The sequence below is a fragment of the Lutra lutra genome, chromosome 6 (genome assembly GCF_902655055.1).
Source record: "Lutra lutra chromosome 6, mLutLut1.2, whole genome shotgun sequence".
Taxonomy (NCBI): Eukaryota; Metazoa; Chordata; class Mammalia; order Carnivora; family Mustelidae; genus Lutra; species Lutra lutra.
In genome coordinates this window covers 59,217,713-59,244,840 of record NC_062283.1, presented here as the reverse complement: position 1 = coordinate 59,244,840, position 27,128 = coordinate 59,217,713, and the positions used below count along the sequence as shown (strand labels likewise).

Genomic DNA, 27,128 nt, shown 5'->3' with positions numbered 1-27,128 from the left:
GGTAAATATTATCTCGCTGTCCTTCATTACACACCAGACTTTATTATGCAAAAGGAAATTCCAAGGGAATGAAGTCACACCCCTTAGTTTCTGGCCTCCTTCATTTCTTTACCCAACTAGTAAAACACACAAATAATTATTAAGGGCCCGATGTAAGCAAAGTATTTTGTGGGGATACAAGAGCAAGGTGGACACACCCCTTTCCCTAAGGTACTTAAGGCTATCACCTCCTAATACTTTCAGCCTTGCCCTTAGCTTCTGCTCTGATTCAGATCATGTCAAAGACCATTTCCCCGATCTGTTTTTCTCAAACATGAACCTTGGAGCTTGGACAGGCAGGCTCTTTAGCCTTAACCCAATTCTACTGAGTCAGAAAAGCTCTGCTTATTAAAGTTTGAAAAATACTAGGCAAACAAACAAACAAACAAGCAAACAGCACTAGGCTGAGGTACCAGACCACCTGGTTGGACACACGGGTCAACAACTGATAGTTCAAAGGTAAGGAGGGAGTTCCAAGAAAAGCAGGAGATGAATGGACCTGGGGCATTAGAGCTAGCTGATCCTAGTTAGGATCCCAGCTAGACTTCTGATGCTGTGATGCTCTGGCCTAGGCAATTTACTCCCCTCTCTGATCCTCCTCTGTGAAGTGGGGCAAAGAGCACTTGACTGGCTGCAGGACAGTTGTATTAAGAATAAAGTGCTGATGAAAGTCAAGGGCCTAGCACAGCATACAACACATCATCAGCAGACAACTGGTATTGTGTGTTCCTTACCTAGAATTAGCTAACTCTGACTACCCAAATTTAAGCCCTCAGGGGAGTGTTAGCAGATCTAAACTATATCATACCCTTTTCCCTCTGGGCATATTCAAAATCCAAGGTGTTTCCTCAGACATCAAAACAAAACAAAAAACAACTTCACCTGTAAGGTGAACATTTTCAGTCCTATTTAGAAAGGCACTTTCTTTCCTGTTTAAAATGTTCTACCAAGCCATGCTCTGTGGTGTAACGGGGAGACATTAATCCATAGGGAGATACCACATGTGACTCCCTCCTTGAGAAGCAGCCCTGTTCTGCTGTGACCCCACCCACATCAGCCATGATGGGATGGTACTGGACTTGAAGGGGAGGACTCTGGCTCACAAAGTTTGAGGAAGAGTCCCAGAGAGCCCACAGCTGCCTTGGAGGTGCCACCTCTGGAAGTAAGAGTTTAGTTCTAGAGTCATGGAAGGGTTCTGAGTCAAACAAGGTTTCTCTTATGAGATCTCCATTCCACATAGACTCGGGGAACTTTTCTCGGTCACTGGGGAAGACCCAGGTTCTCTAAAACCTGCCCTCCCACAAAGTCTCCTCACTCAACCTTCAGGAGCCACAGGTCAAGGTGAGGCTATATGGCTGTCTAGTCTGAGACACTTGACCCCTCGGGAGACCTAGAGCTGACCTGGGTTGGGGTGTAAGTCTACAGAGCCCCTGTGGCTGTTTGGTGCTGGCAGGGGATGGGGGGTGGTTTGTAGGAAAGTTTCATCAGCCTGCAGCTAATCCAGTCACGGTCCTGGATTTCCTGTTCTCGAACCATCTGTTAGATCAGGGCTCATCTTGAAGGATGAGGCAGGAGGAGGCTTGTCAGGTAGAACTGGGCCACCCTCTAGAGGATACAGTTTGTGGTTGAGAATTTATACATGTCACGTCCTATTTTTCTTCAACCTTTGTTTAAGAGGAGCATTGGAACCGATTCAGGGCTATGAATCTTGTTACACATTTCTGGTGGGGTTCATTTGTCAAGTATTCCTGATACCCATTCCTGGGATTTGAGATGAATCGTACACATGCTAGGAATATGGTATTTCCTTACAGAGCTTCATATCCTCCACTCACAAAAAGGATATCTTTAGCCCATACTTCACCTGCATAACCCTACTTTCTATATATTCATTTGGTTAGAAGAATACAAACAATCATCCATTACTTTAACCCTTTATTCAATAAATGATTTCTAGTAATTTACAAAATATTTTTGCATTCATTTTTGAGCACTGAGAATGGGGCACTGGGTTCAAGGGTGAGGTTATAAAGATGAATAAAGTAGTGTCTGTTTCCCCAAGTTTCTGCCCGTCCAATGCCAGCTTTCCAATGATTTTCAACAATGAAGGGGATATAAAACGTGTTTTGAAATTCCCACGCTGTACCAATAAAAAGTACATGATGTAAAGGTCTCTTCACTGATAATCCTCTCACAGTGTAAGATGCTCCTTGTTTCCAGTCCTTTGAAAAGGTAATGGGAAAACTAATTTAACTAGGCTGGAAGCTCCTTGAGCTTGTCCACAAACTCACTGTCTTAGTCACCAGTGCCTCAGCTTCCTGGTACGTGTTGTTGAATGAGTGAACCTGTGAGATATTACACCATTCCCCATGCAGATGTGGACACAACATATGGTCCTTCCTAGGGATGCCTTTATGTTCCTAGCTATGAAACAGGGCAATATTTATCAGGCACAGGATGACGAAAGCTTTTTGTAAATGTTACAATAAGGAGTCACCCGTCAAACCTGAATAGCTAGATCCAGAGTGACCAGGCATGGGGCCAGACACTATGACACAATTCAGAAGCCACCTACATGGTTCACCTGAGGGGAAGCTGGCTACAGAAGATGATGCAGCACAATGCTCTGGGATTTGCAGGCATTCCCAAAGCTCTTTGCAGTCAAGGTCCTTCTTAGTGAAGGCACATGTCCTTGTCTAGAAATGGCTGCCTCACTCAGGCCACCTCTTCTGGGCTTGACTCAACCTCTGCCTCTTCTTCTTCCCTCCCACTACAAGGTAAGAACGAGCAAGAGATCCACGTCCATTCTCACCCAGAGCTCTTCAGCTTGTCCCTTCCTCTCCTTGTGATGACAATGGAAACACTGTTCCCCTCTGAGCCCCAAGACCCTAACCTGCCATTTTCTCATCTCCTCCCCATACGAACCAGAACTAAACCTGTTGATCAAGACAACTGCCTGTCCTTCCCCTTCCACAGGAGCAGGTTTTGCGGTTGCCTCTGAGGGAACCGCAAGGGGTTGTGTCACTGCACCTGCGTGGGGGTGGGTTACGGTGGTGAGAGAGACAAGGGGCTGGGTTGAGGAAGTTTTCTACAGTGGTCGTGAGCTGAGTTTCTGGTTTGCCTGAAAAATGCCTCACTTGGTTCTTTCCTGCTGTCATGACGTTTAAGAAGACGGGAGCTTCTTCAGTTTCGGTTGGAGTGAGGAGAAAGGGAGGCTTTGTTCCGTGCCCCAAAACACAAGGTCTCCATAAGCCTCTTTGTAATTAACCTTAGTTAAAAGTCCACACGTGCAACTGAACTGCTCTGGGGTCAGTCGAGTCTGGCAACGGGTCAGTTGCTCAAGCCCTTTAACAAAGAGACCTCTTACCTGATGATCTAATTTGGGCAACAGGATTTAGGTCTTGCCAGTCAATAGGATGGACCAGTGCGAGGCAGCTGCAGAGGCAGAAAAGCGCATGCACTTTGGGTGGTAACATCTTGGAAGCTGAGCAGCGGTTTCAGCTTAACTTTCTTCAAGGCAGGTTATTAAAAGGAAAAAAAAAACATGCAATAAAGAGGACTTAAATAGGCTGAGAAATCAGTGCGATTAAGGTACGAGCAACATGACTTCATATATATTGTTAAGGGAGGAAGGCACCTGGAAACAATGCAATACGCACTGTCTGAGCTGGGTTTGTTTTTTTGTTTGTTTGTTTTTTGTTTTTAAATATTTTATTTATTTATTTGACAGAGAGAGATCCCCAAATAGGCAGACAAGTAGGCAGAGAGAGAGGAGGGGAAGCAGGCTCCCCGCTGAGCAGAGAGCCCGATGCGGGGCTTGATCCCAGAACCCTGGGATCACAACCTGAGCCAAAGGCAGAGGCTTTAACCCACTGAGCCACCCAGGCGCCCCTGAGTTCCTGCTTTTAACCACAACACACCAACTTTGGGTAGCCCTGATTTCTCTTGCCCCTAGAATGATAATCTTCTGAAGTTAATGAATACACGACTCTTTCGATGATGCTCTTGTGTTCAGGAACTTCCTGGATTGAAAAGAGGGTTTAATAAAGAGCTAGAAATTGTTCTCTAAAGAGATGAGCATCTGTCTCATTGTTCTTGCCCTAATTGCTATGTGAAGCCACATGCCAGAACCCTTGGAAACCGCAGAGTACTGTATATGAATCCAAAGAAACAGCTACTGAGTTTTCCAAATAAGCAACAGAAGTTGAACCGAGGCTCTCTGCTCACCAGCCTCCAGCACCCCCCTGCTGTTGGACCGTCACAAATGGGTTTCCCATCCAATAACATCATCCACAGAAAGTATTTACAGGGACACGAGGCTTGAGAAAATTCCACCTGTGGTGCTCACAGCCCATAACTAAATAAGAGGCGTGTCATTCGGCCATTTGGAAAATCACGGGGCACGAAGATGAGGAAAAATGAAGGCAAAGCGAAACACATAGGAAGGTCAACAGAGATTTTTTAGGAATATCACACTAATGCAAAGGAAGTTAGCTTGGTCACAGCTCCTCAGTGATTGTGACCGATCCCTGTAATAACCTCAGGAAGAGTTAGAGACAGCCAATTGTTGGGGGGCTTCCCCAAGTCTTCGAGCAGGACTGGGGTGCTCTGCCCTCCCCCTGCTTCCCGACAGACCTGTGCCGCTGCCATCGCCTGCAGTCCTCAGAGCGAAGCAGGGCAGAATTAAGGCCCGGTGAAATGGCACTCGGAGTTCCACCTTGACCTCATGCAAGCCACAGTGGCTCTCAGGGAACCTTTATTCATAAGTGCCTGGGGCACCTGGGTGGCTCAGTTAGTTAAGCGTCCCACTCTTGATTTCCGGCTCAGGTTGTGATCTCAGGGTCTTGAGATCGAGACCCAGTGGGGCTCCAAGGCTACTGGAGATTCTCTCTCTTCCTCTGCATCCCCACCTCCCTCAGCGCCACCGCCCCCCCCCCACCCCCGCTCAAGCTCAAATGCTCTAAAAAAAAAAAAAAAAAGAAGAAGCATACTGACTTATTCCTGAGTCCTACCCCAGACCTACTGACTCAGAACCTTTAGGCATGTCTGGACCTTAGTTCCTGAGGGGTCCCCACACAGCCACGCCCAGAATATAGTATTTGGAAACTGCTGCAACGGAATGAAAAGAGTACTATTTATTTATTACTTTTATTTATTTATTATTTTTCTTTATCTGAGTAAACTCTAGTCCCAATGTGGGGCTTGCACTCCTGACCCTGAGATCAAGAGTTATCTGCTCTTCCAACTGAGCCTCCCAGGAGCCCAGAGAGTACTATTCGTTTAGAGGGTCTTGCCAGCCTATCATGCATGCTGTCTGATCTCGCCCTCAAAGTAGTAACCCTCTAAATAATTTAATAATTGGGACGCCTGGGTGGCTCAGTTGATTAAGCGGCTGCCTTCGGCTCAGGTCATGATCCCAGCGTCCTGGGATCGAGTCCCACATTGGGCTCCTTGCTCGGCAGGGAGCCTGCTTCTCCCTCTGTCTCTGCCTGCCACTCTGTCTGCATGTGCTCGCTCTTGCTCTCTCTCTCTCTCTGACAAATAAATAAATAAAATCTTTAAAATAAATAAATAAATAATTTAATAATTTAATAACTGGCAGCCTCATTTCTTCATTCACTTGTTCATGTCTTCACGTACTCAATATTCAGAATGCCAATGTGTCGGTCCATGCTTGGGATTAAAAGATTTCTAAAATGTTTTTTTTTTTTAAAAGATTTTTAAAACAGATGTGATTTTTAGCTTTAAAATTCCAGTGGGATGAGATGAGAGCCTTTCAAACAATGGTGATGAATGCTGTAACAGATTCTTTACAAAACGTGGTGGGAATAAAGCTCTAGTGGACATAACAGAGAAGCAGATACAGAGAAGCGCCCTGCATTTTTCATTTTGGGGGAAGAAGAGCAATGGAGGACAGGCTACGGCTCCTGCCTGAAGTCATAGGGTCACCATCTGCAGGCAGGACTGGAGGGCAGGCCTTGTTTCTTTGACCCCCGTGGACCAAGTGATCAAAGGACCCAAACCGGATCCCTCTCCTTCCTCCACCTTCCCAGAGCCACAGAAGGCACTGCCTTCCACTGCTGCCTCAGGCCAGTGTGCTCTGTTGGAGGTGGGGGGGAGACTGTGCCAAGACTGTCCCCCATTGGTGGCAAAGCAACAAGGTCCAAAGCCATGGACAGTCTTCACCACAGTTTCCCTACAGTCAAGAAAGGAGGCCTTCTCTGGGCCTGGCTCCTCAACGGCACCAGAGAAGAAGGGGCTTTCCTACCCCAGAGAGCAGAGGGTCCTGGGTCTGGGTAGTCAAGCCATGGAGCCACCAGCCACATGGAAGGCTGCCCCCTCCGCTCTGCCGGCGTTCTGTACAGGTCTCCACATGGGCATTCTGTGCCTCTGCCACGAGGCTCTGTAGACAGAACTGCTTCACCCAGTGGCCTGGGAGCTGCTTCAGGGCAGAGATTGGTCTCACAGGTCACTTACTATTATAACTTAACAAAGGGCCCAGTAGAGAGCAAGCACTTGGAGATATTTCTTGAATGAGGAGGAAGGATTCTATCCTCTTTTTGGTGTGGGCTACCAGGTAGCCCAGAAACACATGCCCCAATGATTTCACACCAGGGGTGACTTCTCCACACACTGAAGTGGGTAGGGGTCAATGACCTGGGCTTCAGGGCCTAGAGCCCAACTGCCTGGGTGTGAACTGTCATCTTGATGCTAGCAGTGTGACCCCCTGCAAACTACGGAGTCCTTCTGAGCCTATTTCCTTATCTGTAAAATGGGGCCAAGGATAAGGACAACCCAAGGTTAAATGATGAATATATGCAAAACAGTGTTTTTGCATGTAGGTAAATGCAAAGGTTAGCATATTCATTTTGCATTGCAACCGGCCTGCCTTGCCCCTAGGTAAGTAGTTGCTTAATAAATGTTAAGGAAGTAAGAGCTAGTGCATCAATCAAGACCTTGAGATAGGAACAGGAAGGCATCCTTGACCATCATCCCCTTTGTCCATAGGTGGTTCTGCTAAATAGGTCTAATGGGATTCATTAAGGGCTCTAACAACCCCTGAACACTGTAATTAGCATGGCTTCTCCATTTCTTGGGGAACTCTGTATTCACTGGCCTTCTCTTCTGTAGCCTGCTAGGCCCCTCCTAAGGTCTGGGGTACCTCTTGTCCTCTACCCCCTCCTTCTCAAGACTTAAGAAATGTTCCTCCTTTCAGCTCCTTACTTGGCTTCTCAAGATAACAGCTCTCTAGATTAACAAGCTGCTAAGAGGTTCTGGTCTGCTCATGAGGCTTTCCTCATCAACTTCTGAATAATAGCCCTTTCTTTTAGCCAAGGTCTCCTGGGGACATGCTATCAAAGCCCCCTGAAAATTTAAAGGGAAGAATCATATACTTTCAGGAAGAAATGCTTTGGAGAGAAAAAAAAAAAAAGACCTTTCAAAGTCCTTCAAGTCCGATCCTGTGGGCAGTAACCCACCCTGGTTTCCCTGGCCCGCTCTGGCCACCCAGCTTCCCACCAGCATGAGTGAGGCTGCACTCTACCTGCACAGCCCTGCAGTGAAGAGATAGTCTATAAACCATGAGTCTGAATTATTCAGAGTATAAGTTGTGATGTAACTTCTGTGTTTGAGAGAGCTAGGTAATAGACCATACTTAAGGGATGCAAACGGTTCTCTTCTGGAGATGCAATTTCTTCTCATCATTAAAAACAAAAGTGGGGGGGCCACTTGGGTGGCTTAAGGAGTTGGGTGTCTGTCTTTGACTCAGGTCATGATCTCAGGACCCTGGGATCGAGTCCTCCATCAGCCTCCTTGCTCAGTGCGGAGCCTGCTTCTCCCTCTGCCTCTGCCCCTCCCCCTGCCTGTGCACCCTTTCTCTCTCTGACAAATAAATAAATAAAATAAAAAAAAATAACAATAATGGGAAAATTGTTCTTTTTTGAAACCACTTTTTTTTCCCTCTATGTCTGGGACAGTAGAAGCCAGTCCTCTTTCAGGAGTTTTAACAGTGAAACAGGCAATTCTGGACAAGAAGCCCTTTTAAAATTAAACTAGTGATGTTATACAGAAAGCTGTAGAAGTAATAGGAAAGAGGATCTTGATATCAGATTTTCAATCAGGTTTACAAGGTCTAAAAGCCTGAATGAGAATGCCTTGGACCTGGGGGAGGACTTGATGAAGCATGCTTCTGGAAGCATCCACCAATGTTCCTGATTAACATATCACAGGCATCTGGGAAGAGACTCAAGGATTGGTTTTCCAGTGTCTCAACTTGCTGGCTTTGGTTTTTGTCTGCTTGAATATTAGCAGAAACTCCTAAAGATAAACAAAGAAGTATTTTGACTGCAACTCAGAGCTTCTGAATCCGAAACTTGATTCCTGGTTTAGTTAAGAAATTTAAAAAGGTGAAGTGAGGTTTAAGTGACTGTCCTTGAGCACCTACTATGTGCCAATGCTGTCTAGCAGTGTATGTAATGTCATTGCTAGTCCTCACAACAAGGAGTAGAGTTAGGCAGGTACCACTGATGTGGGAAACAGAGGCAGAAGAAAAAATTATTAAATTTCCTTACCTGCTGATAAGCTGTTGAAACAGGCAGAGTGACATTCCTCTAGGAATTTTCTACCTTAAGGCTTTGCTAAGGGCAAAGGGCAATCCTAGCCTGACTGACTCCTACCCCCACCAGGATCCTGTAAATCTATTTTAACAATTCCTTTGGAAACTTTATCTCTAAACCCTCTAAGATAGTGTTGACAATCATTTCTAAGCATATGGCCCACTGATATACATCTAAAGGGTCTCACAACAAAGATTTTACTACTGGTAATGAATAACCTTTTTCCAAACAATAGCTAGCTCCTCAAGGTCCTGGAAAACTTGCTTCCAAAATTCCTTACACCATCCCTGACCCCCCTCCCTCCCAATTTACAAACACATAATGGACCATTCCTCACAGCCCCAGGGCAGCAGCTTTTTCTGCCAACTGGTCCTGTCCCTGTGCTTTAATAAACCACCATTTTGCACCAAAGATGTCTCAAGAATTCTTTCTTTGGTCATTGGCTCTGGCCCTCACCCTACCGAACCTCACTTATATTCTAAAACTTCATTACTGTTACCCCCATTTTACAGTTAGGAACACTGAGGCTCGAAGTGATTTGCTGACTCAAATGACTAGTGGGTTTTGGAGGCTTGATCAACAAGCCCTGCTCTTGTAGGTAAACGAGTCGAAACTATCAGTATCATATGCTCTTGTTTTCACTTAGTGATGTACGTTTATACACAAGTAGAAAAAAAAGTCTAGATGAATATAAAGCTAGAATGTTCTCAGTGGTTATATTTAAGTGGTAGGATTCTAGCCTTCTTTATAACATGCACTTTGCTAATTTGTCAACAAGGAACATGCACAGCATGAAAAGGAAGAAAAATGAAACAACAAAACCCTAGCTCTTTCCTTGAGCAACAAAATTTAAGCTGAACCCTTAGAGATTTTTGGCCCAATTCAGAGATAATGTTTTTTTAATTTTTTAAAAAAGATTTGTATTTATTGATTTGATAGAGATCACAAGTAGGCAGAGAGGCAGGCGGCGGGCGGTGGGGGTGGGGAGGGTTGCGGGGAGAAGCAGGTTCCCCACTGAGCAGAGAGCCCAAGGTGGGTCTGGATCCCAGGACTCTGGGATCATGACCTGAGCCGAAGGCAGAGGCTTTAACCCACTGAGCCACCTAGGCGCCCCCAGAGATAATATTGATCTGAGGCTTTGTTTTGAAGCAATAATTTTAGGAGAAAGGTGTGCTTCATTTCATTTTGAAAGTCTGGAGCAGAGGCGCCTGGCTGGCTCAGTCAATTAAGCAGCTGCCTTCAGCTTGGGTCATGATCCTGGAGACCTGGGATTGAGCCCCGAGTCAGGGAGCCTGCTTCTCCCTCTGCCCCTCACCTTGCTTGTGAACTCTCTCTCTCTCGCTCGTTCGCTTTCTCTCTCAAATAAATAAATAAAGTCTTAAAAAGAAAATCTGGGGTAGGTATTTTTTCTGGAAAAAAAAAAAAGATCAGTGGTTTGTGGCTATTACAATTTCAAATTAGCACCCATGAGCCAGGCATTGCGCTAGGCTTTTTTTTTTTTTTTTAATTAACATATAATGTATTATTTGCCCCAGGGATACAGGTCTGTGAATCATCGGTCTTACACAATGCACAGGCTTTAAAGATAGTTTCAGTGTGTCCGGGGATGGGGAGAAGAGGGAGGTTTGAGCCATTGGGTGACAAACAAAAGAGAATAATATGCTTCAAAGATGCCTGGTTTTGTGCTCCAGACAAAGATAAACATAGGGCACCTGGGTGGCAGAGTCTGTCAAGTGTTCAAATCCCGGTTTCTGCTTGGGTCATGATCTCAAGTGTTCTGAGATCGAGCCCCCCACGTAGGGCTCTGTGCTGAGTATGGTCTGCTTCAGATTCTCTCTCTCCCTCTCCCACTGTCCCTCCAGTCATGCTCTCTCTCTCTCCAAAAAACTAGATAATTTCTTTTTTAAAGATGAATATAACCTATCCCAGTTCTGGTGAAACCACAAGACACCAATTAATCTAATCCCCTTGTTTTATACACAGGGAAACTGAGGCCCCCAAAGGGGGGGGGTGCAAAAAAAAAAAAAAAAAACTTGCCTGGAACCACACAGCAAGTCAGTGGTCAAATTGGGATCAAAACACCTTGTCCCCTGGTCATGAGGTCATCAGGTTTGCGACAGTGGCGAGCCCAACACTGGACGGCAGGTGCACTTGGGCTTTTGTGGAAAACATGGGATCGGGCCAAGCTCTGGACAAGGACAAGAGGAAAGGCCTGGGCCTGTAATCAGAAGATCAGCTCAGCCAATCACTGCATCTTGGAAACCTAAATGTCCTAGCTGATGAAGGGGAATGAACACTACCAGTGTCGTAAGGCTGATGAGGTGAGGGAACAGGCCAGCACCACCCCAAACATGCCAGCTCTCAGTACATGTCTCTTTCCCCTTCTTGACCAGGAATCAGCTTAGATCCTTTAGGAGCAAAATATACTAGATTCTAGAGACTACGTTCTGAGAAAGAAAAGAGCCCATGACCTGAAAGTTGGTGGTTTTACCCTGCTGAGTCGCCCAGGCAGCATGGGTAGCATGGGCTTCCCATGCCGCCATGTCCCTCATCCTCTCCGCACTGACAGGTGGGACCAGGTCATTCTTTCTCCTGGAACTGTCCTTAATAGTTAGCAGCAACCCTGGACTCGAGGCACCAGAAGCCAGTAGCAGCATCATCCCCCCGGGCTTGTGACAAACACAAATGTCTCCAGACTTTGCCAAGTGTCCCCTGGTGGGGGAGGGTAGGCTGCTGGAGCTGCCCTTGGTGGAGAATCACTGGGCTACCCAAAGAACAAGTGGGCACGGCAGGAAGAGCCTTCCCTTATCTAGGAGATGGGACAAAACCACAAGCTCAACGCTGAATGGAGTTGAAAACCATCTATTTTAGGAGAAATAAGTATGACTATGAGCCTCCTTGCTAAGCAGGTAGGTTTCTCTAATAGCCTATGGAGGGTCTGTCCTATATAGGTTTAGGTCTACTAAGACATGTGAATTCTTCATTAATGCACTCAACTTGTGATAGGTATGCACCACACACTTCCTTTTCATCGTATTCCCCCCTGTAATCTAGTTGGGGGTCTCCTGCCATGATGTCCTGGATGGTTTCCTCAGCCAGAAGCACCTGCCCACCACAACGCCCACATACTTGGTCCTCTGTAATGGTGTGTACTTTCCCCCTGTGCTGTCTCATCATACCGCAGCAGCCTAGACACCTCACCATCCACTGACCCATCCACCCATCCAAACATTTAGTAAGTACCCCGTGTGCCAAGCACCAGGTGCTAAGTGTATGGCTGCCTCCTACAATAAGCATCCTGCACCTTCTGAAGAGAAGCAGTACGGCAAGGACTCCAAAACTAGGAAATTTCAGTCTTGATAAATGTACTTAGAACACTGCAATCAAAAAAATCTGTAAATGAATTATTCTAACTATATCCATGGGTTTTATGCTCTTTTGGCTTTGTGTAGTCTTTGTCTCGAATGACACGTGAGGGATGGGGACGGGATCGTGTTTGCAGCATTGTAGCTTCTAGGGTCTTCTCCCTGCTTAGGTTAAGTGCTGAGGAGGCATGGAGAGAGCCAGGGATTTTTAAAAATGCAGTTTGGGGCTTGAGATGTTTTGATAAATGTGGGTTGAGTGTGGACACAATTTAAGGGCCTACTTAGCCAGAGTAAGCCATTTTGTTGTTTATGCAGTAAACTTAGATTGACCCTGTCCCCCCAGAGAAACTTACTTAGAAACAAGTCTGGGAAACCAGTAAAATATGACTGACCAACCCCTATATACCAGGACGTGTCAGGTTAGGGGGAGGTAACAGAGCCCAGAATACAAGGATGAGTCAAGCCAGGTGGAGACATCCAATCAGGAAAACACCTCCCTAACCACCCAAGAATGTGGGCTCTGCCTTTTGGGCGCCAATTCTGACCAGAGTGATAGGCTAGTTCAAATAGCTACTATGGGTGAATTGTAATTCAATTGGCCACCTGTGTGTGGCCAGGCTCAACCACATGGCCTTTGCTCTATAAAAGTTAGTTTGTGAGGCTGGGAGGGGTCACCTCTTTGTAAGAGATGGCCCTGGCCAGTCAGTTTGATTCTCGATGCTTGGTGTGAAATAAAACTTTGATTGACCTTCGCTTTGTATCATTCTCGCTCCTTTGACCATGGACCCAACATTGGGGGCTCGTCTGGGATCAAATGACGAGACCTGAGCCAGCATCAGAATTTCTGGAAAAAGACTCCCGAGGTAAGATCTTGAGACCTTGTTCTTGAGATCTTGTCTGTCTGTCTGTCTGGGTGTGGAGCTCCAGGGTAAAGCCCACCGAGGAGAAGCTGGATGCAGCACTGCTCCCCAGGGCTGGAGTGGATGCAGGGATGCCCCATCCCTCCGGGGGAGGGTCGCCAGGGGGTACGGGCCCTCCCAGGCAGTCAGGGGACTGAGAAAATCCCCACCAGCGGTGTCTATAGGGGACCGAGAAAATCCCTTCCAGAGGCAGGTTGCATTTTTGAGTTGGGATTATATCTTGCATACCTTTGGGCTTGACATCTGGTCGAAGAAGGGCCGCTGGGACTGTGGTTGTCTTTGTCTTGTCTTTTTTGTTGTCTGTTGTGTTGTTTGTTGTGCTTAAAGAAATGGGGCAAGCAGAGAGTAAGGGGACTCTGACTTTCATCTCTCCTAACAGATGTGGGGCTTCTCCCTTGCTCATTTCTTGCGTTAATGGCTATAACTGGAGTCAACTGGGGTTGGTCTAACTCGAGACAGAGACTTTGAGGAATATTCCCAAGCAGCTGCCGTAACTTCCTTTGTTTCGGGGAACTTCCTTGCCCTCTCTGGCCCGACGTGGACTGCCTGGCCCCTCCCCCTTGCTGGCGGGAAAGCATGGCATCTGCTGCTCTGTCAGAGCTGATGAGCTCTAAAAATGGGAATCCTTTCTCTGCCTCCTGGCAGCACTTTGTTTCTTCTGTCTCCCCTTCTCCGGTTTCTGCACCAACGTGCGTGCAGCCTGCATGACCAGCCTCTAGATCATGCACTGTGGCTCCTTCTCTCTTCACTGTCAAGGAGCAAGAAGAGCAGCCCCTGGACCTAACACCCCCCACTCCAGATCCTCCCACCCGTGTCTCAGGTAAACATTCAAAGTGCAGTGGGCCCAGGTGGAATGTAAATCAGTATTGGAACTAAATTAAGTTTGTTGGTTTAATTAAGATATACATGTCTTTTAAGTTATCAGCAGTAAATGTGAAACTTCAAAGTTTACTGAAGGTCAAATAAGCTCGTGTTATTTGTTAAAATTTGTTAGCAAAGAAATTACTAAACTGATGGTAAATTGTCTGCTCAAAGTTTTATTTTTTTATTTTTTATTATTTTTAAAAAATATTTATTTATTTGACAGAGAGAGAGAGAGATCACAAGTAGGCAGAGAGGCAGGCAGAGAGAGAGGGGGGAAGCAGGCTCCCTGCTGAGCAGAGAGCCCCATGCGGGGCTCGATCCCAGGACCCTGAGATCATGACCTGAGCTGAAGGCAGAGGCTTAACCCACTGAGCCACCCAGGTGCCCCTGTCTCAAAGTTTTAATGGGTAATTGTTGAAGTAGCTTTCAAAGTCTTTGGTAACCTGAAATTTTAAAGTTTTGCTTGGATGACAAACGGAATTAGGTTATGGACATCTAGGTCTTAACCAAACAGGATAAAATGCTAAGTCATTAATTACTGGATGTAGGTTTGTGCTTTTGACTTCTTACTGCAAAGAAAATAAGAATACTTAAATCTGTTGGTAAACATGTTTTGTGCTTAACTGATTCATAAATTGGCATCTAAAAAATTCTGTTGTAACAGTTCACAATTGGTTTATATTTAGCCTTCACTAGAGATTAAGGTATTTCTAAGAGTACAAAATTCTGCTAACTGTAAGACTGATGGAAATAAGGGAAACAACTCTGTGGAAAAGTAGATGATATGTAAGAAATATTTAAGGAATGGAAATGCATTTTATTAAAGATAAAAGGTAATTTTGTCCTAAATGAAATAATTGTTTGGAAGGAAATGGCTTGGGACAAAACCTGAAGGCAAAGAAAAGTTGTAGAAGGTTTGTGAAGGGAAATCTTCAGAAAAGAAATTTTAGGTATGGTCAGGACGGACTAAGAAAAAAGGAGAAAAGACCAGATGCTGATCCTGTTTAAATAAGAAAAAAAGAAAACAGCCCCCAAGGTGATTTAGCACTCTCCTGACATACCCCCACATAGATTATACTGCCAAGTGAAAGAACCATTTGGCCTTGAGAGATTGAAAAAGTAGCCCGGCCTTGAGAGACTGGGAAAACCCAGAGGGGGTTGTCCAACATGTTTGAATCTGAAGAGTGCCTGACTGTGTTTATCTGTCTGTATGGCTCCGTAGCTTTGGCTATAGAGTCTGAGTGGGCCGCACCCTGAGTCTTGTGGGGTGTCATATGGCGTAACGGTCATCTACTCCACAGAATAGCCTGGTCTGGGGCTTATACGGACAGACCTTAGCTAAGATGCTCCTAATTTCCCGCGAGGGACGTGAGCAGGACAGCATCTGAAAGATCCCCCTCCCTTTGTCTGTGACATCGTTCACGATGGGAGGGAAACCCAGAAAACTTACTATCTTAAGACTGCATGCTTAAGAATAAAAAGGAAAGACACTGGTATAGAAAAACTGGTTTTCTCTCTGTTTAAAAGGGCAAAGTTTTCTTAGGTTAATTGATCTGTTATGGTTTTCTCTTTGCATGCCCAGAAAACCCAGTTTCTATGTTTTGTTTTATCAGGTGTTTAACATCCTTAATTATATTTAGGCATGTGTTTTAAAACTTTCTAAGGTTTTAGCAAATGTTGACAAGATTTAAATCGTAAATGAGATCTCTTTGACTCAAAAGGCTTTTCCTTGATATGCTAAGTTACTCATGAAATACTGCTAAACCAATGATAAACCTTGGGTTACATTTGGGTAAGTGCTGTAACTACTCTAAGGGTTTTATACATTTCCTAAAGTTTTAGTGTTTTGATAGGGTCATCACCTGGTAATTTAACCATATCTATTCTGAGTTTTTGTCATTTGTAATTGTTTTAATTCTCTTGTAAGATGAATTCCGCCCTAAAGGAAATTCATACGGGAGACTTTCAGGACAAATACAGGTCTTTGATATGTTAAAATCCCAGAACTGAAATGGGTAAGAATTTACAGAAGTAAAAGCTGCATTCGGACTAAACCAGAATTAACAACATGGGATTAGATGAACTGAAGGAAATTGTAATGTTGTGTCTCTTAATGTTTTGTTTTATTTTAAACATGACTGGTTCTGTAATGTTTGCTCTTCCAGACTAGGGAAACTTTTTTCTTAAGATGTCTGTGACTTACAGAAATGTAAAAATATTTATTTGCAAACAAATCAAAGCATTCAACTTTTCTATCTGAACTCTCTGAAAATCAAAAGGTGTCAGTAAGTATTCTTTCCTCCATGGCCATCAGTCATTTGCATAAGTTCAATAAGAATCCGTTCTCCTTGTAACAGGACACCATTGGAAACACTGGTTATTTTACCCAGGCTTTGACTGGAATGTCATATTTGAAAAGACTCAGATATGATAAGATGGCTTAAAGGAACTAAGGTTGACTTTATAAAACCTGGAACCATAAAGCCCCTTGGAACTGCTGGCCTGATACCTTGCTTACAGAGTTCCCAGCAGCCTCACCAGGTGAGTAAAGAATGTCACTTCCTGGCAGGATACTTTGGGAACCTCAGAAAGAGGAATTTGCCCAAATCGACAGGTACTGCAGGCATATCTGATGGCAAGTACATGGCTTGGCTTCTGGCCTGGAGAGGCTACTAAAAGTTCAACCTAGAGATTCCTTATAAGAAGTTCCAGCAAAGCAGATTCTAGAAGATCTATATGATTATTCACTGTTCTTGCTGAGTTTATGTAAATAATTAGGCCAAGTTTGTTAAAACTGGACTTGTTTTTCAAATAAATTAGTCCTGATTTGGCCATCTCTGGAAATGAGAGAAAAATTATGTTTTAATAACACGCCTTTATGGATGTTAAATTCTAGATTTGGTTGTCTTTAAATGTTTGTTTACCTAAGCTAGACAACTTGAGGTAAACTTCAGAGGAAGATTTAAAATATTTACAAAAATGGGTTAAACTAGACTATGAAGGGGACTGGGCTGAGAGTAGAACAGAAAAGTTAATTCTGCCTCAAAGACTAGGAAGAAATTAGTAAGCCAAATACATCAGGGCACTCATTTGGGGACACGCAAGCTTAAGGAGCTTATGGGCAAGGAGTTTCAGGTTTCTAAATTATGGCGTATGACTAAGGATGTGGTTGATAGATGTGCTCAATGTCAGGCGGTAAATGTGGGAAGACCTAGAATGGGAAGAGGGAAGAGAAAAAGAGGTAAGGAGTCATGAATTTATTGGGAAATGGATTTTACAGAGATGAAACTGGGAAAATATAGACACAAGTACATGTTAGTTTTTGTGGATACCTTTTCAGGCTGGGTAGAGGCTTTTTCTGCCAAACATGAGATGGCAGAAGTGGTAGCCATAAACAAAAAACAAAACAAACAAACAAACAAACAAACAAACAAAAACTACTAGAAGTTTGGGTTACCTCTTGCGATTGGGTCAAATAATGGCCCTGCATTTGTGAGTTCAGTCTCACAGGCATTGGCCAAGGCCGTGGGCACTAACTGAAAACTACATTGTGCCTACCAGCGCCAGAGTTCTGGGCAAGTAGAGAGAATGAACCGGACTCTTAAAGAGACATTGACAAAGCTAATTCTGGAGACTGGCGGTGGATGCGTGGATCTCCTTCCTTTCACCCTCCTCAGGGCATGATGTACACCCTACTTAAACAAGGTGACCCCATTTGAAATAATATTAGGGAGACCCCCTCTGCTCTGCCCTCAGCTATAAGAGGTTGCCCTAGCAGAAATGACTGATCAGTCTGTACTCCAGTCACTGCAGGCATTATAGTCTGTCTAGCCCATGCAGGGATCCGAACTGCCCACACTGAGACGGAGATGGAGCTGGAATCACATCCTTACCAACCCGGGGACTTGGTTTGGATACACCACCACCAAGTGGAAAACTTGGGGCCTCGCTGGAAGGGACCTTTACTGTCATCCTGACCACCCCCCCACCCCGGGCAGTGAAAATAGAAGGCATCTGGGCCTGGATTAACGTGGGTCACATCAAACAATACAAGGAGGAGGACGCCCCCCAGAAATGGAAGCCACAGCTGATGGACCCTGCTGACCATGGACTAAAGCTAAGACTCAAAAGACTATGAGTTCATTGTTGCTCCTATTGTTACCTGTTTATGTAAGAGCTTCTAAGTCACCTCATAAGACAGAAAAGTATAGGTGGGAAATTAAACAAACGGAATTAGGAGAAGTGGAAAAGGTTATACAAAGCAGTGAATGGCTAACTCATCAGCCAACTGTGCAATTTAATGTAACCTTATGCCAATTGGCACCCATTAACCTCTGTTTAAATGCCTTACAGTTTCACATGTGCCCTAACACTGGGCCTCCCCAATGTGGTGGGGGGAAGGGCCTGGGGACCCACCAGAGTACTATTGTGCACAATAGGGATGCTATAAAAGTTTGTTCAACTGGTCTCCATGGACGACTTCCCTAAAATCAGCAGTTGCAGGCCCCCTGGTTTTATAATTACTAATGTTACTTTTTGGCCCTTGCATTATAAACGCCCTAATGTCATTTGTACAAAAAAATTAGAGTGATAAAAATGTTAATCGTACATGCTCAATATAACCCCTTACAACAGAAGAACATAGAACTGGCTGAAAAGTCAAGGATTTGACTAATCTCCAAAGAAAAGGGGGGAATGTAAGGGCCTGCTTAGCCAGAGTAAGCCATTTCGTTGTTTATGCAGTAAACTTAGATTGACCCTGTCCCCCCAGAGAAACTTACTTAGAAACAAGTCTGGGAAACCAGTAAAAATATGACTGACCAGCCCCTGATAACAGAGCCCATATACCAGGACGTGTCAGGTCAGGGGGAGGTAACAGAGCCCAGAATACAAGGATGAGTCAAGCCAGGTGGAGACATCCAATCAGGAAAACACCTCCCTAACCACCCAAGAATGTGGGCTCTGCCTTTTGGGCGCCAATTCTGACCAGAGTGATAGGCTAGTTCAAATAGCTACTATGGGTGAATTGTAATTCAATTGGCCACCTGTGTGTGGCCAGGCTCAACCACATGGCCTTTGCTCTATAAAAGTTAGTCTGTGAGGCTGGGAGGGGTCACCTCTTTGTAAGAGATGGCCCTGGCCAGTCAGTTTGATTCTCGATGCTTGGTGTGAAATAAAGCTTTGATTGACCTTCGCTTTGTATCAGTCTCGCTCCTTTGACCATGGACCCAACACACAAAGGCAGATGGTTGACTCCAGGGGGTACGTGATGCCTGAAGGCGTGGAAAGCCCTCCCAGGAGAGGTCACCCTCCCAGGAGAGGTCACACAGGAGCTGACACTAGTGGAAGGAGGATCCTTAGCAGACTGACCTGAGTCAATGGGGAGAAGGAGGGCATTTCACCCAGAGGAGGCTGTAAGTGAAGACGTGGGAATCAGGGAGGTAGAGGAGACATTAGAAGGTTGGAGGCAAGATCAGGGGGGCCAGAACATAGAGAGACCCTTCCAGGCCGTACATCTGAGCATGGACGTCTGTCCCACAGGCAGTGACATTTCCTACCTAACCCAGCACTGCAGGCCCTTCTCCTGGCTGGTGTCCAGTGAACATGGGCTGAGCTAGCAGAGGAATGACTTTGGCCCCGCAGAAGGCCTAGTGTGTCCTTAGCCCGACCACGTGTGGATGTGTGTGTGTGTGTGTGTGTGTGTGTGTGTGCGCATCCGGGGTTTACAGAGGATGTCAAGTACAGGGGGCTAGAGCCTCAGCACAGCCACTGAACGCGGCTGGGCCCCTAGGCCACACTTTAGTCTTCCTGTGTCCCAGTGACCTCAGGACAGCCCCTTCCTTCCTCCTTAGCTCACCTCACCCATTAGGTGAAAGTGTTCACTCCTTGAAAGGAGGCACTCTCCTTCCTGCTGCCCTCCTGTTCTTTACAACTGAAGATGGAAACAGCTCCTTCTCTAAGGAAAGCAGAAACACCAGGAGGGCGCTCCCTCAGAAGCCTTTCTCTCTGCCTTGAATTTAATTCCAGACCACAGCTCACCCTCTCCTCTCTGCGACCAGCTCTCTGTCTCAGGCTCTGGCCTCGCTCCTCCTCAGTCAAGGGGACCTGATCTCCTTGATGGTGACTCCCCCCAGTGTCTCCTCAGCACCCCAAACCAGTCTCACTCCACACCTTCACGTGTCGGTTAATTTATGTGTCACTTTTCAACACTGAAACAGCTTGTCCGTCTTCTTTCCCTAAATAGGTTGAAGCTGCTCCTGGGAATGGTCCAATACCTTTCACCTTTTCAAATGTCTCACAGTCCTATGTGCTTCCACAACACATCTGCATGGGTTCGAATCCATTTCTCTGGGTTGATTTCTCAGGTAAAGCTGTTTGGCTGTTTCATGCTATTATATTACAAGCGATCACCAATCTTCTATAGAAGTGTTACACATTTTGGGGCGCCTGGGTGGCTCAGTGGGTTAAGCCGCTGCCTTCAGCTCAGGTCATGATCTCAGGGTACTGGGATCGAGTCCCGAATCGGGCTCTCTGCTCAGCAGGGAGCCTGCTTCCCTCTCTCTCTCTCTCTCTCTCTCTGCCTGCCTCTCTGTCTACTTGTGATCTCTCTCTGTCAAATAAACAAATAAAATCTTAAAAAAAAAAAAAGAAGTGTTACACATTTTACATCAATATGACCAAACATTTCCCACATTAATAAAATGAAAACAGTGCTTCTTGCTTTTCTGAACAAGGGACTACTATCAATGGCTACTAGTCCCTGGCTTTCTCGGACACTGGCTTCTTTAAACTTCCGATGGCCACTGAGATGTCTGGGAGGGTGACTAAGGGAGGCCTCTGAATCCCAACACAGAGGGAGAATTCATAAGATGTCTGTTCTTCTTCTAGGTTCTCCTTCTACAGAAAAGGACTTTCTACTCAACCTCGGGATTTGAGTTAGCTGGAACAGTATTTACGTTTGCAAATGAGGGCTCAGATAAGTATAATATTGACTTTGGACACTTACAACTGGAGAATCCAAGGGGAGGACACTGAAATGTTTTGTACAGCAATGTTACTAATCACAATGTTTGAAGGTTCATTACTGACACCAGCAGCCAAAGCATTTTGATGGAGAAACACGTACCTGACCGGACAGATCAATAATTGGTAAACAAAATCTGGGGAACATGGACTTACATATTTTTGAACTCTGTAAAATTTACCAAAGTGTACTTGGGTGCTGTAGTGGGGATATAGATAGATACCCTGACCTTTGGAAGGCAATTTGGCAAGCCTTAAATGGTCCATATCCTTTCACCTTCTCACTTTATTTCTAAGATCAGCACACACAAAAAGTCATACTCACAGGGAAGAAAAATCCTAAAAATATAATGCACTATTGGTGTTTGTTCCAGTTCTATTTATGGGAGCCAACACACACATACACACACACACACACACAACCCTACAGAACCTCAAACATTCAGGGAATAACATCAATGGGATTTTATTCAGTTATTAACAAGATATTTACAAAACAAATTCATTATGACTTAAAAAACAGTTTGCTATGCAATTCTAACTGAAAATAGATTATAGAATTTTGCTGTGTAAAAATTCACCCTAAAAGACTATTAATTTAATAAGGGTGACAGAATTATGGTGGTTTTCCCATAATGTTTCACATTTTCTGTTACACCCAAACATACAGCCTTACTTCTAGTAAATAATTTTGAAAGAATATTTAAGAGAGCTCGTATGACCATGGAGAGTGTTTATGTTTAATATTAAGTAAAATGTTATGTAGAGAATGAAGAGGATTATCTATGATCTCAGATACGTAAAAGATGAAGAAGAAGGAGTGTGTGTATTGGGGGCAACCGTAAGAACAAGAAGAGATATGTTTCTTCAAAATATATAAAATAGATAAAGGAAATAACAAATATTTACAAAGTTCCCCCTCTCTGAAGAGTTTGTAGTTAGAAATGAAAGGTAATTTTTAATCCTTCCTTCTACTTTTCTCTTTTCCAGTATTTTAAGTCGATGAGAATATTTACTTTAAAAAATCAATACTCTTTCAAATAAAAGAGCATTTCCTTCGATCTTGACCCCTTGATCACTAGCTAGAATATCATCCTGGCAGATAAATAAGACCTTTAAAGAGCGCTCAGAGAACACATTCTGTTACCGTCCCTTTAAAAGTTGATCCCTTCTGGGGGCATCTGGCTGGCTACAGTCAGTAGAGCTCAGTAGAGCTCGTGACTCTTGATCTCAGGGTCGTCAGTTCAAGCCCCACATTGGGGGCAGAGATGACTTTATATAAAAGTTGATACTGTCTTTTCTTCTGTGTACTAATGTCTATCCTTCAAGCCTCAGTTTCCTACTAGCTCTTCAAATCTCAGCCGAGATCTCTATATAATATCATGACCTCCGCTAACGCTGTTTCCCTGTCACTAGTAAATTCTCATCAGGCATCATCCCCCCCCTCCTTTTTTTTTTTTTTAAGAATTTATTTATTTGACAGACAGAGTGAGAAAAGGAGAGAGAGCACAAGCAGGGGGAGCAGCAGAAGGAGAGGGGGAAGCAGGCTCCCTGCTCAGCAGGGTAAACGATGTGGGGATTGATCCTAGGACCCTGAGATCATGACCTGAGCTGAAGGCAGAGGCTTAACCCACTGAGCCATCCAGGTGCCCCAGGGCATCATTTCCGTTTTTGAAACAAAAGACAAACCAAAACAGTAGGCAAAATGTCCACTCTTGAATCCAGATTTTCTGTCAAGAGCTGATGAGTAAATCCGTGTCAATCCCAATCCTGTCAGGAGATTAGGGTCTGTGCTTACTTCTCCTGTTCTTGGTAAAGAGAAAAGAAACGGCTCTTTCATATGCACCAGGACTCTGTTCCTCAAATTCTTTTGGATGAACTTTTGGAATGGGAGTATATGGCTGGCGGAACAACGACACTCTCTCCCCAAATTTCCACATCTTAATTTCCAGAACATTACACAGCAAAGAGGAATCAAGATTACAGATGGAATTAAGGTAGGTAATCAGCTGACTTGAAAACAGATTATCCTGGACCATCCAGGTGTGCCCAATGTAATCAAGGGTCTTTAAAAGTGGAAGAGGGTGGCCATAGAGAGTCCTATGATGCAAGACTGTGTGCCATCTTGCATGGTCCTCGAGTGCAAGGCGAAACTAATGACCAAGAGCCTGGGGTTCAGCACAGTGGACATTCTAGTCCCCAGCAGTTCACCAGGTTCTCTGAGTGCCTCTGTGGAGCCCTGTGATGCACAGGCAGGTTGGCCGCTGCCCTGGGTGTGGAAGTGCCTGACAAGAGGAAGAGCCCAATCCCAGGGATGCTCCTGGCCTGTGGCTCCTTCATCCCGTCATCAGCACGCACCTGTGCCTGTGTGAGGTGGTCAGAGACCATCAGGGAGGGGAAAAGGGAGTGGGGGTTAGCTCCAATGGGAGAACTGGTTGGATTGGACCTTCTGGAGCTTTGCCAGCTGTTGTCACCATCACCGTTATTAAAACTACTCAGAGTACAAATTCACAGCATAACTGGTGGTAAGCACTTAGTTCTTCCATCATATTTGGAGAGCTAACACCTCTTAGCCCTGACACATATGGACAGGTCAGGTCCCTGGCCATATAGTGGAACATTTCTCAGGTCCACCACCCCCTGCCATCTCATGCTGCTGGCAGCTGGTAGGCTGAGACCAGGGGTGCTGCAAGACATCCTACAGTGCAGTGCATAAGATAGACACTACAACATAAACGCCTGGCCCAAAAGGTCAGTAATGCTGAGGTTCAAGAACCCTGGTCTAAAGGGAGACTGGGGAGACTATATCTTTTTTTAATAAGGAAGAAATATTTATTTCATTCTGAAACCAGCATTAGGGAGGTGGACCCCTGGTCAGTACAAGGAAGAACTTATTTTTTGTTTTTTAATTTTTAAAAGAGATTTTATTTATTTATTTGACAGAGAGAGAGGGAGCGCGAGAGAGGGAACACAAGCAGGGGCAGAGGGAGAAGCAAGCTTCCTGCTGAGCAGGGACCCTGGGATCATGAGCTGAGCTGAAGGCAGACGCTTAATGACTGAGCCACCAAGGCGCCCCAAGGAAGAACTTTCTAATAATCAGGCTGTTGTGAGGTAGACCTCTGTGGGGAGAGTGCTCTGTCACAAGAAGGGTTCAAGCACCACTACAAGTTCTTGCCTCATCCTTGCTAATATTGCAACTCAGAAAGAGAAAAGAGAGTACCTGCTCTATTCATATTACGTTCTCCCTCCCATATTAGCTAAGAGAATCAAAACTTCACCTGAACATTATCTCAAATGTCCAACTTCCCAAGCGACTTCTGCAAAAGTGTGTGAAGCCTCTTACCTCAGGCATAGTCGATACAACTCTTGTGTAATCATTTCACAACCTAAGAAAAGACATAGGGTCCAAAAAGCAGAGTAAGAAGCAGTTCCCTGTTGTGACAGTAACTGAATGAAAGAGACACTGATAAGCCGAAATCCTCAACAGCTGCAAACAAAATAAAATTAATTGATTCCACTCCCATTTTGGAAATGGAAACTCATCTGCAACCAGTTTCCCAACATTTGGTGTCCTCTATAGCTTTAAGGCCGTAAATATTCAAAGTTCCCCAAGACCACAGGACAGTTTGCTGACTGACATCCTGGAAGGCAAGACTTAACTTTCACACCAGGGAAACCACCTCTCTCTGAACTCTGAATTGTAAGGGCTTTCACAACTGGAAGTTTCTTCAAAAGGACAACCACAGAACAATAACCAGACTGATGAGGGAACAAGGCAACAGGGCCATATGAGGAGCTGCTCAAGGAACCAGGGGTCTTGGCTCTGGGAAGCCCCAGATGGCACATAAGAGCTCCAGTTCTACAGAAAAAGGGCACGAATGGGAACCCAGAGCATAGGACCCTGTAGCGGGAGCTTTTCGGACAATTATGCTATTCTAGCAGAGGAGCAATTGAAAAGGTCTGGGGACTCCCAAAAAGGATCCTGAAAAAGGGATTCCTGCAATGTATGAGGGTAGAAGCGGGATGGATGGGCAGGACTCTTTAGCCTTAAACCTGAACTTTCAGATCCAAAGCCTGTGAGGGCCAGCCAGGTAACTCAAATGAGCTAACCAGGACATTAGTAACAGACAAAACAGTGGTGGGGACTGTGGCAAAGGAGACCATCCAGAGAGGAACACCGCATGCTGTTCTAGCAGGTGTTACCATGTTCCCTCTCTCTCTGCCTGCCTCTCTGACTACTTGTGATCTCTGTCAAATAAATAAATAAAATCTTAAAAAAAATCTCCTGATTTTTAAAGGGTAGCAGCCAATTCAATATTTCAAAACATAAATCAAAGAGGATCATTAGGCGCCTCTAGGAGAAACCATAGCCTCTCCCTAAACGATGCCCCGACCACTCCCAATCCTAAGGGTCTATACAGATCCCATAATCCCTTGTCATATTTTGTCTGCCGTCTGAATCACCAGACGGGCCACTTCAAGCCGAAATCGGATGCTCTGGCTGGTAAATCATTAATGGGGTCTGGCAAGGGAAGGTAACCAGGAGCCCAACGAGTCACCAAGAGCCCAGTCCTCCACTGCACACCGCGTAAATGAGGAAGGACCTCTATTTTCTTCCACACAGACACATCTCCTCCCCATCAGCGCACGTCAAAATGAGGCAGGAAAGAGAAACAGGGTTGCCTCATTGCCGTGGTTAGTCGTCCTGACCCTGAGAAGGTCAACTGTACCCTCCAGGGTAAACAACTTCAACACTCTTCCCTGGCCCTCTAAAATTTCGTCAGTGATCAACCGGGGAAAGTTCAAGAGTCCCCTGTGAGAGAGAATGCTTCATTAAGGGAAACAGCCCTATTCAACTCTGGTTCATAGCCCTCTCCAGAAATTCTGCTGCCACGTATAGATTTTCACTTATCAACAGATCTTTGCACTCAGATATCTGCACATGGCTGTATCCAGGACAAAGGCAAATGTGCTAACTTTCTTCTGAATTTTTATTCCAGTTCCCAGACTCAGATAGTCTTATCTGGGATTCTACCTAATCACAATCAGCTCCCCAGAGTAAGCCAGCTAAGACTGTAGCATTATTTCCCTCCATTCTAGGGTGGTGTGTTTTGTGGGTAACTCTTAGTTAGGTTTTCCAACCTTCTGGGCAGATCGAAATATGTTTTATGTACAAGAAACATAATTTGTTGGAAAGAATAAACTGAGTCAAAAGAATTACTTTTATTATAAAATTATTATAAAATTTTTGAAAATGAAGCACAGGAAATTCAAAGTCACACACCATTAGCAAATAATAGTAATAATGTCTTACATTACCCTTAAGAGCATAATGACTAGCTTATTTCTTTTTACCAGAGGAGTGGACCAGGTGTAGCAATGTCATCATAGCTAGGTAGATGGGACATGTGAGAGAGAAGCATAAAGGAATTTCCTACTCTACCTCCCGAAGCAGCTTCTACCCACCCACTTCTACCACGGTCTGCTGGGTCACCATGATCAACCCAGGGCAGGTCTCCTTACAGCTCTTCTCCTCCTGTGACCCACTCTTCACACTGCACCCACAGTGACCTCTGAAGCAATCTATCACGTCACGCCTCTGCCTTTGGCTTCCCACTGCACTTCAAGTCCAGACGGCGAACCTTGGCCTATGGGGCTCTGCATGACCTGGCCCCCAGCCTTCAACCTCACTCCATCAGCCGCACTGCCCTCCCACTATGCCTGGAACACACTGAGCTTGGTGTCAGGACTGTGTGATTGTGGGTCTCTGCACCAGAACAATCTGTCAGTATTCTGGGGGCTCATCTCAAGGTCATCCCTCAGAAAGATGTCACATTAGGGGGCGCCTGGGTGGCTCAGTGGGTTAAGCATCTGCCTTTGGCTCAGGTCGTGATCCCTGGAATTGAGCCCCATGTTGGGCTCCCTGATTGGCGCGAAGTCGCTTCTCCTTCTCCCTCTGCCCCTCCTCCCTGCTCTTGCTCTCTCTCTCTCTCAAATAAATAAATAAAATCTTAAAAAAGGGAGGGAGAAAAGAAAGATAGCTCTCTCCTTAAAACCCAGTCTAAGGGCCACCTGGGTGGCTCAGTTGGTTAAAGCATCTCACACTTGGTTTCGAATCAGGTCATGAATTTGGGATTGTGGGATTGAGCCTGGCTCAGTGTGGATGGAGTCGGCTTGTCCCTCTCCCTCTGTTCCTTCCCCTGCTTGCTCTCATGCGCTCTCTCTCTCAAATAAATAAATAAAATCTAGAAAAAAATAAAACCCAATCTAAGAAGCTGGGGCCTTCCAACTTGTCCATCTCT

The 27,128-nt window shown here is 45.1% G+C and overlaps 1 protein-coding gene across 4 annotated transcripts in view; it reads right to left on the bottom strand.

The window, feature by feature from the left end:
- PLA2G7 (phospholipase A2 group VII) overlaps window positions 1–27,128 on the bottom strand; it is a 43,724-nt gene that overhangs the window by 13,930 nt on the left and 2,666 nt on the right. The window contains exons 2-3 of one of the 4 annotated variants that reach the window (XM_047735057.1): window positions 23,507–23,516; window positions 3,407–3,550 (exon numbers count right to left, since the gene is read on the bottom strand). The exons of 1 other annotated variant lie outside the window; for it this stretch is intronic. In XM_047735057.1, the coding sequence (XP_047591013.1) occupies window positions 3,407–3,515 (109 nt within the window). In that variant the 5' untranslated portion in view covers window positions 3,516–3,550; window positions 23,507–23,516. Of the gene's footprint in view, window positions 1–3,406; window positions 3,551–10,691; window positions 10,711–23,506; window positions 23,517–27,128 lie in introns of those variants that run through there. 2 more of the 4 variants (XM_047735058.1, XM_047735055.1) reach the window with 2 other exon arrangements.